Raw genomic sequence first — 14,310 nt, 5'->3', positions numbered from 1 at the left:
AGCCAAGCTCTTTGGCAGTTCTGCCGTGTCACAGGTCCAGATTAACAGCTGTTACAGTAGAAGAAATGCTGCACTAAACACAGCAGGGACTAGTTTTGCTGTTCCACAAGAAATAAGTTCCACCTACAGCTCAGTTTTTCCATCAGCAGTAAATAAGCAGCCCGATGGCCAGAAGGAAACACAATGGCTGACTGTGCATCTGGACACCCAGGCTGGCAGTAAATCCTAAAATTGGTTTTAGCAGCTTAAGTCACTGACTCCCAGAGATGTGTTTGAGTCCTGGCTAAGTCCAAAGCTTCAGGTCCCCAGTGCCACCTTGTGCACATCTTACTGGGAGCGTGTATTCCCCCGAGAGAGGCCCAAGCTCCCCGTTCCACAGCGGGGCTGGGCAGCCAGTTCAGGTGATGAAGTGCTCGACTCTTAGAATCATAGAGCCACAGAATGGTTGAAAGGGGACCTTGAAGATCATCTTGTTCCAACTCTTCACAGGTTTAACAACGCCCCCCACACCTGCCCTCGAGCCCTGGCTGGGACATACCCATCGGTGGGGTCCTCGGTTATCTTCTGAAGTCCCGAGGAGAGACTTCCCGTGACGTTTGGACTGGAGCTGTGCTCAGTGAAGCGCTTCAGCTGCTGCTGCGTGGGTGTGGGGTTGGTCATTGATTTTGTGATATCCGCAAGAATACGAGGAAGGGGTCCCAGTTTTGCCACGGTTGCCTGTAGGAAGGAATTTTCACCCTAATTGGATACAAGCACCGCGACATCCGCCGGGTTTTTGATTTTTGGTACCGGTGCACAGAGGCGGAGGGATGGAGGTGGAAGGAAGGAGGGTGGGTGGTTGTGTGCGGGTGTGCCAGGATCGGAATGCAGTGTGTTATGGAGCAGCGCAACGACGGCGACCAGATGGATGGAGGAGACGAAACGGGGTGCAGCAGACATTGAGGAAAGAAAAGGAAATAGAAAAGAAATTAGGATTGACCCCCCAAAAATAAAAATCATGCTCAATAAAACAAAACTATTGCCATTCCAGTGCAAAACTATCATGCAAAGCACGCTAAGTCCAGGGTGGGTGAGGTCAAAGTGAAAACTACGGCATCGGCTCATTGAAGGGCATTCAAAGGCTACAGATCCAGCCAGTGTGGGGAACTTTCCAGGCAGGGGGTGTCGTGTGGTAAAGGAAATGCATGCCAACAGACAAGGGGATGCAGCATTCCAGGGGATCATGAGAGGATCACAGGGGTTGCGGGTGATGGGGAAAGGGGAGGTTTTCATCTCATAAGCCTTTCACTTTTGGCATCCTGCACCGACGCCTTCTCCTGGCGCACCGTTATCAACAACGAAGCCATTCTTCCCTACCTACATTGAAAAATAACTGCATGAGAGCACCAAAGATCCTCATCCCAATATCATCCCACCAGCATGGGATTAATTGTGTGGCTGCAGTTACAGTTTAGCTCAGTGCTGGCCAGGCCTGGGGTGAGAGCAGCGGGCCTTCAGCAAGGAAGGCTGCTCCTCCACGCTCTGGCTTTCTCACCCCTTTGGGCCACTGCTGGGATATCAGCTACAGGGCATCTCCAGGCTCTTGGGACTGCAGGAAGAAGGTGAAGGTGCTGCAGGTTTATACAAGAACTAAAACTCTGCTACAAAACCAATGTACTTCTCAAAGATAGCCTTATTTTCCTGTAAGCAGGTATTCAGTTGGGCTCCACAGAGAGGTCTCTTTACAGACACTTCTGTGGCTATTAAAATTGCTGAGGTGACTTCTCTCATCATTTCCCAGTCACTCCCTACAGTAAAGCTGTATTGCATGTAACTTTACCCCTCAGTTCTCTTTTTTGCAAACCCCTATACCAGCTCCCAAGGGCCTGCTAGGATAGATCCATATGTCTAACCTATGGAAAGGGCTATGCAGATCCATACATTTGGAATGTACACTGTGTGCACGTACAAGGGAAATGGAAAAACAAGATCACAACTTGTTATCAAACAAGAGATTAATACATAGTCTTTTTGAGTCAAGGACATTTCAATTTACTCTGATACAACAAGCTCAGTTTTTTGTTTTCTCTTTTAAGTAATGTACTGTGAGAAAATAACTATTTTGGCAAACCTTAATGCAGTAAAAGTATTGAGTGCATTGCCATTCACCTCACCTCTCAAGTTTCAAAAGAAAGAATAAGATAAATGGAATATGGACAAAATAATGCATCTCTAAAAGCTGAAATATGTAACAGTTCCAAGCACTTGGAAAAAAAAAAAAAAAGGACTCACAGCTCAGCTTTTCTGGTCCTTATCAACTACCTTTGCTATCAAGGTTTTAACGATTTTGGATCCTGCAAAGCCACATAGCTAAGGAAAAGCAAAGTCCTGCCTTTCCTCCTTCTGCAGCTAAATGGAAGCAGTGTTTATTGTTGGTGGTGAATGTTGGGATCAGAACAGAACCTGGACACTGCACCTGGACCTCAGCAAAACCCACAGCAGAAAGCATCTTGCTTTGTTACAGGATGACACTCAGGAGTGCATCCAGGTTTTCACATGGCATCCTCTTGTATGCCAAAATCAAAGACTACGGAAATGAGACCATCTCAGCAGGCTTTGGATCAGGTCCTTGATGAGAACAGTTCTGCAGGGCCAACACATTCCTCCATCAGAGCTGGGGGAGGGCCTAGTGCCCAGCAGAGCATCTCCCTCGGCACCAAAAGGGCACTGCAGCGTTGCCATTGTCTCTGTCCAAACACTTCCCTTTCTTCCAGCTCGCTTATGAGAAAGGACTGGCTGCTCAGGGAATTCCAGGTGTACTTTCAAGCGCTGCCTTCACCACCTGACCTTCCTAAAGGCTCCACAAAGTGTTTGCAGTGCTGCCGAAGCCCAACCACTTCACACGCCCCGCTCCAGGCCTTGATCCGAAACCGCGGAAGGAACGGTTGTGAAATACCCCCACCAAACACTCCCCTGCAAAGCTGCTGCCTTCAGCTGCTCCCTTGATATTTCCTGGTGTTTCCTGTTGCTACGATACCATCCCTAGATCCACCCTCCCAGGCCTCCAAAGGGCTTTACCTTATCAAGCTGGGACACAACCTCCCACAGGAGGGAATGCAGCACCGAGAGCTCTCTGCCCAGGTCGATGTAGCCGTCGTATCCAGGCATGTTGGAGATGGTATCCGGGTTAGAGAGCTCCCTCAGGAAACGCTGCATTCCTCCCCACTCGTGCTCCAAAAATTCATTCATGAAGGCCATGTACTCTTCTTTGATGCCAAACCTGCAGGGAAGGGAGGCGGGGGAGGAAACCCAGTCAATAACCTCCACACAAAATACGGAGTACAAGTGCTTGCAGAGAGTTTACTTAAACACTTAACTTTAGACCTGCCTTTCTGAAGATTTGGAGTCTTTAAAAAAAAAAAATAAAAAGAGATTTCAAAATCCGGAGATTTTGACTCCAAAATCTGGAGATGTTGAAAATCTGAAAATTTCAAAACCTTGGAGGAAAAAACCCACATGGACAATTTCTGTTTTCTTGGACTTATTTAAATACTACTGATTCACTGTTCATATTACAATCAAGGGCTCAACACATCTCTTCCCTTTCTCCCACAAGACAGTCTTTCCTTCCCTTCTCTGCACCTGCTCCCCTGTAAGAGATGTGCCATGTCCTTTGTATCATTCAGCTGGGAACTGTGGAGGAAAATCATGATCCTGGGTGGGAACAGGCTTTTTTCCTTTTGAAATAGCATAAACACTGACATGCTAACGCATGACTCTTGTTGGTTTTATATCGTGTCCCCTCCATAGAACTCAACACAGCTCCAATCTGCATGTGAAAAGGAGAAATTATCTGAGGTGGCTCAAGGGGAACAGTGTTCACACCTAAGTGAGAAGTTTCCTTCTTTTCTAAACTGGCTTTAGTTTACCAGAGAATCAGCTGGCTGTGAGCACGACTAGGAATGAGGGCTCTGCTTGCACCCCACGGATTTCAGGTTCATTGCCACCACCTACTTGGCAAAATTGGCGAGGTTCTGTATGACTTTAGCAATGAGGGTGAGCGTGCGGGAGGTCTGGTCGTCAGGGTACTCCTGCATGAGGTTGAAGAGGCTGGGGGACATGATGGCAGGGCACAGGAAGCGGAGGAAGAGAGAGGCACTGATCAGGCGTTCACTGATGTCCTGCTTGCCCCTGTTCAGGCACTGCTGCTTCCAGGATGCAAAGACCTCCTTCAGCTCACGGGGGAACACGCTGAAAGACAAGAAACCAGGAAATAAAATCAGGCTGGCAATGAGATGCAAGAAGTTGAACTGGTGATCAGTCACCTGCAATAATTATCTGTGAGAAAACATCATCAGCTCTTTTTTCCACCTCTCCTTTTTCTCTCTCTAGGCTAGGTAATGTCATTAGGCATCTATTCATAGATCCCCATTTAATCTGGTGATACTTAAGTAGTCTTTAAAGCATCCCTTGTTCATATGAGTTAAGTGAAGCCATTTCCAGACATGCTGATTTGCAAGCTAAGAACTACTTAGCCATTGCTACCCTGGAGCAGACAGGGTGGTGGAGTACTGAAAACAAACTGAACTCATCTCCATAACTGACAGTTTTACCTCGGCTTGTTAAGCTCTCAATACTGTGCATGTGCTTCATTCTGAAGCAGAAAGGCCCCTCTTCTTTCACTGCTCCTCAGAAACAGAGACTAAAAGAAATCTCTCTGCTGATGCTTCCTCCCCATGATTTCCTGTTCAATTCCACACACCTGAAGCATCTAAAAGCTTTCTGTACACATCAAAACTTGGCAGCTTTTTATGCCAAGTTCAATCTGAGCTGCTTTCTTCTCATTTTATTCCCTCCTTATCCAGTTACACTCTGTACGTGTTCCCTTGGCAGAGGATTTGGGCAGAAGCTCCTGTGGGTATGGTGTGTGGGCTGGGACCTTTCAACCTGGGCACAAATTCCACCTGCAATGTGGTGGCACACGTAGGAAGGTGGAGGGGAGGAAAAGAAGATGGATGGGTCTGTGCTCTTTCCCTGAACCACTGCTGTTCTCTCACTGTCAGGGGAGGAACAGGCACCCTCTGAGCAAACAGGGAGAAGGGGAGGGAAGATGCCTTACCAGTAGGAATTGATAATCTTGCAGAAGACCAGCTCACAGCACATTTTCAGGTTGCACTGATGATCTGCTAATTCACTCTGAGAACACCTGCTGGGATCCGCTTCACAGTTTTCATCTGACTCATACACAGCCTTGATAAACTCCCCTGGAAAAAGGGAAGAGGATGAGAAACAGGGGTAGATACAGGAAAAGCCTACTTGACACACCTTTAAATCCTGATTATGTCTTCCCCTGGCAACTGCCTGTCCTGCTGCCAGTGTCTGCAGTACAGCCTCCAGACACCAGATGTTGGGGACATGACTCCTCCCAGCCTTGTCCGAGCAGGGCACGGCCAGTGCTCTGATGCTTCAGCCTCCTGTGCCCTCACTGTCCCCAAGCACAGGTGCAAAAACAGGATGGCTTTGCTTAGCAACCCTGCAGAAACTTCACTTATGGCCTAAAGAGGAGGATCTGACTTTGTATTCAAACCGTGTTATCAACCATAAAATCATCCACAGTCTCAGAAATGAAGCTCTATGTTATTTGTCTTCATAATTTCCCCAGGAAACGCACTTGGCAATGATATTTATTTATATTATTTTTAAATATGCAATTTTTTCTAATTTTAAAAAGTGTCACCTTGCTCTTGAATAAGAGTAATACCTGAGTTCTAGCTAGATGCTGCTAATTTTCACAGCCTCTTATATCAGCACCTTACAGCATTTTTATAGCCTGCATCTTTCAAGCTCCCTGGCATTTGTCACCCTCCCCTTACGGCATCGCAGCAGAAGCTGCACACATACAAACCAGATGAAGTTGCCTTTGTCTGACACAGTGGAATGAACTGCTCACTAGTTTCCCTGTTCTAAATGCAGGCACACCAAGTGGTTTTCAAACTGTTGGTGTTCACTAGGAAAACTCTTTATTCATTGATTCAATGATTCAATGTCTTTCATCTCCTCTGATGATCTCGCTGGCTCCAAGCAAACACCAAGGCTTGTTTGTGCAAAAGGGGTTTGCTTTCAGCCTTTGTTTTCCTTAAACACCTCCCACCCCTCCCCAAATCTCAACTCAGCAGTCCTGTTGCAAGCAAAGCAGGCAGCACATTTTCTTTTATTTTTCTTTTTTTTCTTTCTTTTTTGTGATGGGATCCAAAAAATTTCAGGCTAAAGGCACCTAGATCACCTCTTTGCAAAACTCCTGGCATCACTTTTGTTGAGCCAATTCTGTTTTAACTGTTGTTTACTGGATAGTATTTTTCTTCCTTAAACACATTTGATACTTACTCATAGTGGCCCACAAGACCCTGCCTTAATCATATATAATATGTCCTTACAGACGTGTTACAACTCTAACACCAAGTGTGGTGTCATTAATCCTTTCACAGAACATGGCAGCTGAGCAAAATGACATTTAGAACTTGGTAAAGAATTAGATGGGGATATTGTCATGAGCAGTGTTGCCCCGAGATACAGACAGACTGGACAACCTTAGGGGGATGTTTCCATCTCCCCTGTCTATGATTTACCATCTTATCACTCAGTGCTAAATGATGTATTAGAAGTCATTAATGTTAAAATATTTTTATGCAATTACTGCACATTAAGGAGCTTGCAGTCAGATATAATGGAGTGGTCCCACAGCTGATGGCTCAGCCTGCTGGGAAGCACAGCACAAAGTACCACGCTGCTCGTTTCCCCGTACCAGGCAAGAGCCTACGACTGCCACTTATGCTCAGCGGTTCCACCCAGGAGAGTAAGAGCACCAGAACAGGCTCATTATGCTTCAGAAATGGCCAAACTGGATATAATCACAGACCTGACTATGCTGACCCTTGGAGCACTAATTTAGCCAGCTATCTCCTTGATGCCTTGCCAGTGTCTGGGATTGCTGAGGACAAGCGAGACTGCTGGGAAAGCAAGCTGCTTGGCTTTTTTTTTTTATCTTGTTTTTTTTGAAAGGATGTGGTGTGGGACTTGGCTTTGGCCTGATCTTGTTTCCCTTGTATCAATTTCCAAAGCTTTCCTCATCCCAGAAACAGCAGGGGGATGGGTGGCTCCTTGTGCAATTGTGGATAATGAAGACTGTGCAGAGTTGGTAAAAGCTGACTGCAGGGTTTGTCTGGGAAAGAGTGTGCTACTGCTATATTTGTGTGGACAGGAATTCCCAAGGTAGTGCCTTATGATTAGAGCAGAACCTTTTGATGGAAGTGGGACAATAATACAATTATCAGAATCCACCCCAGCACATAACTGTGGACATTAGGACTCTGTGGGGGAAACAGAGTAGGAGATTCCAGGTTGCCAGGCAGTTTTAATGAGGCAGTGAGTAAGGAGCACTTGGGATAAACACAGGCAGGAGGCTCCCCTGACAGGATACATCTTGATCTCCTGCCCTGGGATGCTCAGCAGCCCTGCAGCCTCACTCCCTGACCTTGTTTCTGTAAGGACTGTCTTTCAAAATCCCCTTTTTAAGCCTGTTTGTTTATCAGATGGAACAATCACCATTGCCCACAAAGAAACTGCAGTGTTATACCTTTTCATCACACTAGAGAAAAGCTACCCAGAAAGATATAACGTGGTAACACAAGCTTTAAGAGGGACTCAGCTACATCAAATCAAGCCTGCCTTGCCTTGGGTGCTACTCCTGCAGGCACCAAAGAGGATCCTCCTCCGTCTGGAGGAAGAGCATTGAGAGCAAGACAAGAGTGTATTTTGCTGTCTGGATACCAGACTTTCTTACCCAGTGCATCCTGAAGGTACTTCTGCCCTACCAACTTGAGGTACTCCTCAATAGCTTTGGTAGCAAGTGTGTTCTCCCTGAAGATCAAGACATCGTGTTCCCCACAACGATCCACCTCAGCCATCACCAAATCCGTCAAGAAGTCCTGAAGAAAAAAGTCAGATGGTAAAGGTTACTTTAACCAGACTCAGTGGTGCCAGGCTAACTGCAGAAGCCCAGAAGGAAGGATAAACAGGGGAGCCAGAGTATTACTGAAAATAATTGCTCAGCTTGGGACAAAGGGTGCAGCTGACACATAAAATAAGGGCCAAGGAAATAGTACAGCTCCTCCTGGGTTTATTATACTGTGGCTTTGACTGCTGAAAGAAACTGTGCTATTATATTTATATTTTTTATACAGATTATTCCATACAAAGTTGGACTTAAAAGTCCAGGTTGGAAGTGAGGCACAAGTTCTTACAGCTTGGTGAAATTTAAATAAGGAGAATGGCATAATAAATTAAATTCACAAAACCACAAAAGTGGTTCAGGATCTGGGGAAAAAGAAATTATCATACTTGCTGTGGATCTATATGACTTAACTTGAACTGTATTCAATTGCCCAGGCAGGAACTATCAGCAAGCCTTGATACAGAGAATAACCTCTTGATATAAGGTCTAATTCTACAGTAATACTTATTTCCTGAAGTGATAACTTTGTGTGAGTCAAGGACATTTAGTACTCCTGGTTTTCAATCCATTATTGCTGTTTCTTTTCAACAAAATCCAAGAGAATTCTTTTCACCTGGTGCCAATTGGGAACATCCAGCTGCATCCCCATCAGCAACTGGAAATGTACCTTCTTGGGAGCTTTAGATTATGGCAGCCTGAGCCACTCAGTGCTTCCCATAAACAGAGGTTCAAATCTTCACACACCAAGAATGCTAAGTTGTAACAGCTGGCACTGCAGGAATCCAGAGCCTGTTTCCCAGCAGGATTTCAATACAATCCCAGCTACCAGCTTCTTTTAGACAACTTGTTAAGGAACGAGCTCCCATCACACACTGTCACAAAGCACCAGCCTTCCTGAGACGTACGTCAAGAGGCAGGTGATTATGCAAACAGAAAAGGACCTTTTTGGAACAGTTAAATGAGGCTGTCCCTTGGATGTTGCTTATGGCCATCCTTCCACATCTCTGTCCCTCTGACTTGTGCTTAGTTGGGCTTAACTTGCTCTAACTGGCTTCACTGCAAGGAGCTGACTTCAGCGTGGTACTGCTCACCCACCCAGCCGGAGGCGGCACCCAGATAAATCAATGTCTCTTAATGCTGCTCAGAATTTCCCAGGACCTGCAGGATAACTGTCCCACAGTCCATTTGAAGGAATCAGTGTGCACCCAGAAATCCTAGCAACATCCTTGGGGTAGGTGGGATCACCACTAACTCAGTATAGATTCTCCAAGTGGCTGTTCAAACGCCGGCCAAATCGATGTCGGCATTGATTCGCTGACTCAGCGCTGACTCAGCACTGGCACCCGCTGCTCGCTGTATCACAGACTTATTGTATCACAGATTCTATTTGGAGAATTCTCCAGTTTACCAATCTCTTGCTTATTTATCTCTTAACCTATATCCTGACTTTAGAAATGCAGGAGGTTCCTGAACATTCAGCTGTAGCCCCTAATTTTTAGAATAACGTAAAGTTCTCAACTCCTCACGCTTACGCTTTGTACAGAGCATCTTCTGCTGTTGCCTATGGCCATGGGCTTCTCAGTTTCCACCTGAAATCACGCATCAGTAGCCAGAGTCACTCCAACAGGAGTCACCTGTGCTTACCTTTGCTCTCCCAGTGCTCTGAAGAATGTGCACCAAGGCACAAGCCATCTCCTCCTTGTTCTTGACGCTGATCACAGGCTCCAGCACGGAGCACAGCAGGGAGTAGTTGCTGGTAACATACTCCCCAAACTCTTTGTATTGCTCCATGGGCAAGATGGTGATGGTCTGGTAACGGGACTTGATCCGAATGGAAGGCCCCCCTGACTTCCCCTTGTTGGCTGTAGGTGTACTCACTGGGTACCATTTCTCCACAAACTGGCGACCGGTCACACTGGCCGTGGGAATGTTGACCAGCCCTATGTAATTGTTCTTGTCCTTTTTCTTTTTCTTCTCCACGTCCTTGTAGATGTGAACTGTGATGCTCTGAACGTGTGGGAGAGTGTAGAACTCAAAGTGCTCCCCCCAGAAGATGTTGTCTGCTTTTGCTTTGCTGGTGGTGCGGGCAAAGAGAGTGTCATCAAGGCACAGCTCACAGAAGTATTTCTTCTTGGGGGTCAGGTCCTTGGCCTCAATGATCCAGAGGCGCAGCACGTTCTCAGCTCGACGGCAATTGTCCTGTGCAGAAGAAAGAGCTCAGTTCTGATCCCAAATCCCCAAAAGTTTTGTCTTCTAAAGCAGCAGCAATGGACTGCCTTTCGTGTCCAAGGTAAGGACAGTGTCAGAATTCAGAATCAGACTGTCTGATCCAGAGAGAATAAGAATCTCTAGAAAAACTGGACACTTTCTAAAACAGAGGCAAAGGGATGTCTTTTGTATGTCAAGGGTGGGGACTAGAACATTTTTCTTCTTCAAAAGCTGTATTTGAAATACCTTGGAAAACAAACATGCAGCACAAGAGCCCCTCATAAGCTGCTGGACTGCTGTGGCACACTGCCTTGTTTACTCTTGTGAGTAACTCCCAGAGCACTGTTTGCCTGTCCCTGGAAGGCGGGATGCCAGCTATGCAGCGACTTATCCGATTCCCCTTCTCGCTTCAGCTCCAATTACTTTTATTTTTGTGGGGGGTTTTTTTGCTTGTTTTTTTTCTTTTTTTTCCCTCCCCAAACTGGGCTCCTGCAGTAAAACACGACCCTTAGGAGGCTATTGCCCCATGCTCAGGGGCACGGCACCAGCAATCCAGCGCGCAGGATCCCAGGCGGGCCCTGGGGCAGGGATGGGGCGTGTGTTTACTCGTTAAAGGTTTGACCTACTGCACTCCCTGGAATGGCACACAGCGGCTTTGGGCACACGGATGAGCGGACGGCTCCCCAGACTAAATTAATTGAGGATGCATCTGTGGGAAGCCCTGGTACACTGGACTAAAATCCAATCATACCACCTCCATTCCCCCACTAATCTTATTTCCGCAGTTTCTGTTACCTTCATCGGCTGCGATATTCGGCGTATGTTTTCCATCCACCAGTCCCTCTCTGCTGCAGAGCAACAACTGAAGCATTTACTGCCCTTGGAGTAGGTTACCTGCAACGAGTAAATGACAGGCTGAGTTCAGGCAGGCCTGGGAGACATGTGAGAGGCTGCAAAAAGCAAGGAAGGAGATAAGCAGTGCTCGAGTAACAAAGTAAATAAGAAAAAGGCAGGTAAACAGCACAGCAGCCTGAAAGGGAGAGAGGTTAAGAGGCCCACAAAATGCAAAGAGAGCAAAGAAACCCTCTGAATTTATATAAAACTAAACAAACATATGAGTAGCAGCAGAGGCTCCTCTTAAAGACTTTTAAACAAAGCTTTAATCAACCAGTTAATTTATGTTTTTTTAAACACTTGTTAATTGATCCATAGCTATTAAAGCTTGCTGTTTTTCCTGTTAAGGCCCAAAGGCAGATGACTCGGTTACCAAGGGGGTAAAGACAGGCAGAATGAACAATGCATTAATATAAGGCAAAACACACTGGCAACGATGATTTCAGTAAATAAAAAACTATTTCCAAGGGCCCACACAGGCAGCAAAAGTCTAAAACAAACTGAGGGAGTTGTGCTCTGCTGCAGCCGTGACACTCACTGCCGTACACAGCTCTGCTTTCCCACAGGAGGGAACCACCTCAGTTTCTTGCACTGTTACGTGGCCTGACAAGCCTCATTTACTCTTTCCATTCATTTGTGCACACAATTACAAAGCAGTTTGAGGCTGCAGCGTCAGAGCTAAGCTGTTGCCAGTATTTTCCACCCAACTCCCCAAACCTAAGCAAGCTGCAAAGTGCTTCCAACCAGAAGAATGAGGCCGAAGCGAACAGGAACAGTTCCTGGATACATCCCGAGGGAGAAGAGCTTGATATGCTGGTTTACTGCCAGAATTTTCCAGGCTGTAAACAGATCTGTGTTCCAGAAGTTTAGACCCATCTGACTAATCCTGCAGAAGACAGGGCCACCCGGCCCTGCCACCGCAGGTGACGATGGCTCAGCTGCATCCAAACACACACATGACTCCATGTGACAATCCCTGCTGGAGCTGTGAGGGGAGGACTGTGCTCACACACACGGCCTGTTTCCGGAGCAGAGCTCGCAGCCACGGCCTGCAGCCTGTGCTGAAACAGCAAAAGGATCTTTGGATCCTGCTCCACAGTGCAAGGGACACGTCCGTGCTTACTGAGGCTTCTCCTCTGGCAGCTGGAGAACGGGCTGAGCTAATGGAAGGGGGCTCTGATCAGAAAGTCCATTTCTCAGTTACAGTAAATTTTCTGAATTTAATTTTAGGTGAATTTGGATGTGAACACACAGTTTATGCCCATACTATTGCAGGTTCATTGCATTGCATGTATCAACCGGACATCTGCATGCAAACCACACACGCTCAGGTATTTATCGAATTAAAGAGATTTTTCAATTAGGAGACCTGGTAATTGAAAAAGATTCCTCTTTGTTGAGTGATTGATGCCATTAGCCTCAAGGACTTTAAAATCACGTGCTGGTTCAACAGCCCCCACCCAAAACTCAGCACGGCAGCCAATCTATTTTCCAGTTCCCAAGTCCCAGAGCAGTGATCTCTGAGGGCTCAGGGAGACCGGGAGCTGCGTGTTTGGAGCTCACCTCAAAGCAGAAGTCTCGCCCAAGGATGCTGCTGTGGAGTGGTTTGACATAAACTGCTTCTTCTGCTGCAAAATCCAGAGTCTCTATGGTGTTGGCGTGGTTCAGTAAAGACTCATGGGAACGGGACTCCTTCAGCTTGGGCAGCTCACGTGGTCTGCAGGACAAGAAGGAAAGGAAACATCACTTTTCTCACAATTACCAAAAGAGCTGGCAAGATCCCAGACAAAGCTGCAGCTTGTTGGTGCTTATTCAGAACAACTTCTGCAATTAGTCTGCAAACCTTATGAAAATAACATTAGGCCAGTAACCCCAGACTCCCAAAGGAATATCCAGCTACACATGCCTTGGAAGTCCATTCCCACTGACCTAGAAATTGTAGTTGCCGAGCTGTCAGTGAAAGAAAAACAGCAAAACAAAAAGTTCAGAATTTAACTGCTGAAATTTAAAGAAAACCCATAGATAGCTTTGGACATATTACTGAAAATATTTGTTACTAGCTAGTGTAGTGGAAAAATATTGTGTATTTGCAGGAAAAAGCACATGGACCTCTAAATCCGTAACCAGTGCAGAATGAGAGCAGATGACCCCCCACAATACACTTGATTTTTAACAAACAAAGCCTTTACACTAAAGTTAAAAAATGCAGATTTCTTCCCACTTCATAATTTTAAAGTCAGTCACCTACATTCCTCAGGCTTCTTCCAGTTTGAACAATTTCCCATTTTCTCCTCACTAACGCACATGGCTTCTCCTTTTCAGTCCACTGTCCTGTAAACCCCTGAGCTCCACCAGAGCTGGCATCTCCCAAATTCACAGCACCTTTTTATCAAGGCAGCCTTCTCTTTGTCCCCACCAGTTCTTGAATATTTCTCAAAGACATATCCCTCCTTCCACCATGCCACAACTTTTGGCAATCAACAGCAGCATTCGAAAACGTGTTCTAACACTTTCTGTTCTCTTCCAGTTTGATTTAATGCAACATTTGTGCATAGTAGGGAGCTCTGCTGTCACACAGTACTACAAAACATGCCCATTTATAGGTGACATGGTTCCATCTCTGCTCCTTCTGACTCCAAACTGACACCTGGACTAGAAGCTCCTGCAGTAAAGTTCTATAATGCTTGAGGCACAACTTGCATCTCAAGGTAAATGCCATGTACAGACACATCTTATTTTTCCTGAGAAAAATTCCTGGCTGGAATCCAGTCAAAGCCTTCACAGCTGACCAACAAGCAGGAAGAGCACAGAGTCCCAGCTTAGCAGAAAAGGAGCTGTTTGCCTGGCAGGTCTAGATTTTGTAAAGGTAAGTGTGACTGAGCACAAGGAACAGATGTGAAAGGAAAGAGGCATCAACCCTCTACACATCATGCAGAGAAAGGTGGTGCTCCTGTGTCCATCCTCAGAGTATTTCCTCTTTTTTTTCCCTAATTTTGAAAAGTAAGTATTTTTTGTATCCTGCCTTTAAAAATCTTATACAAAAAACCCCAAACTCATATTCTGCTTCCTTCGCAAAATCCAAATTCTCCTACCTGTGAGCAACTCTATAGGGAAACAAAGAGGAAAAAAATTCCAAGCATTTGAAAAAGGCTTCTTAACAAAACCTTGGGTACCACAAAGGGTACATGCAGTGCAGCAAGCAGAGCTCACCTGACTGC

At 46.1% G+C, this 14,310-nt stretch overlaps 1 protein-coding gene across 13 annotated transcripts in view; it reads right to left on the bottom strand.

Annotated features, from left to right (window-relative positions):
- Nucleotides 1-14,310, bottom strand: part of RASAL2 (RAS protein activator like 2) — a 164,917-nt gene that overhangs the window by 16,104 nt on the left and 134,503 nt on the right. For 10 of the 13 annotated variants that reach the window (XR_010432617.1, XM_064664159.1, XM_064664160.1 and 7 more), the window contains 8 exons: nucleotides 12,656-12,809; nucleotides 10,994-11,092; nucleotides 9,635-10,189; nucleotides 7,820-7,964; nucleotides 5,099-5,243; nucleotides 3,994-4,230; nucleotides 3,058-3,259; nucleotides 539-738 (listed from right to left, as the gene is read on the bottom strand). Coding sequence is in view for 12 of the 13 variants with exons in the window: in XM_064664159.1 (XP_064520229.1) it covers nucleotides 539-738; nucleotides 3,058-3,259; nucleotides 3,994-4,230; nucleotides 5,099-5,243; nucleotides 7,820-7,964; nucleotides 9,635-10,189; nucleotides 10,994-11,092; nucleotides 12,656-12,809 (1,737 nt within the window). In the remaining variant the exon portion in view is untranslated. The remainder of the gene's footprint in view (nucleotides 1-538; nucleotides 739-3,057; nucleotides 3,260-3,993; nucleotides 4,231-5,098; nucleotides 5,244-7,819; nucleotides 7,965-9,634; nucleotides 10,190-10,993; nucleotides 11,093-12,655; nucleotides 12,810-14,310) is intronic. The other 3 variants (XM_064664161.1, XM_064664157.1, XM_064664158.1) reach the window with 1 other exon arrangement.

The sequence above is a fragment of the Pseudopipra pipra genome, chromosome 9, assembly GCF_036250125.1.
Source record: "Pseudopipra pipra isolate bDixPip1 chromosome 9, bDixPip1.hap1, whole genome shotgun sequence".
Classification (NCBI taxonomy): domain Eukaryota; kingdom Metazoa; phylum Chordata; class Aves; order Passeriformes; family Pipridae; genus Pseudopipra; species Pseudopipra pipra.
The sequence above is the reverse complement of the archived record's forward strand: the minus strand, read 5'-3'. Positions and strand labels throughout refer to the sequence as shown.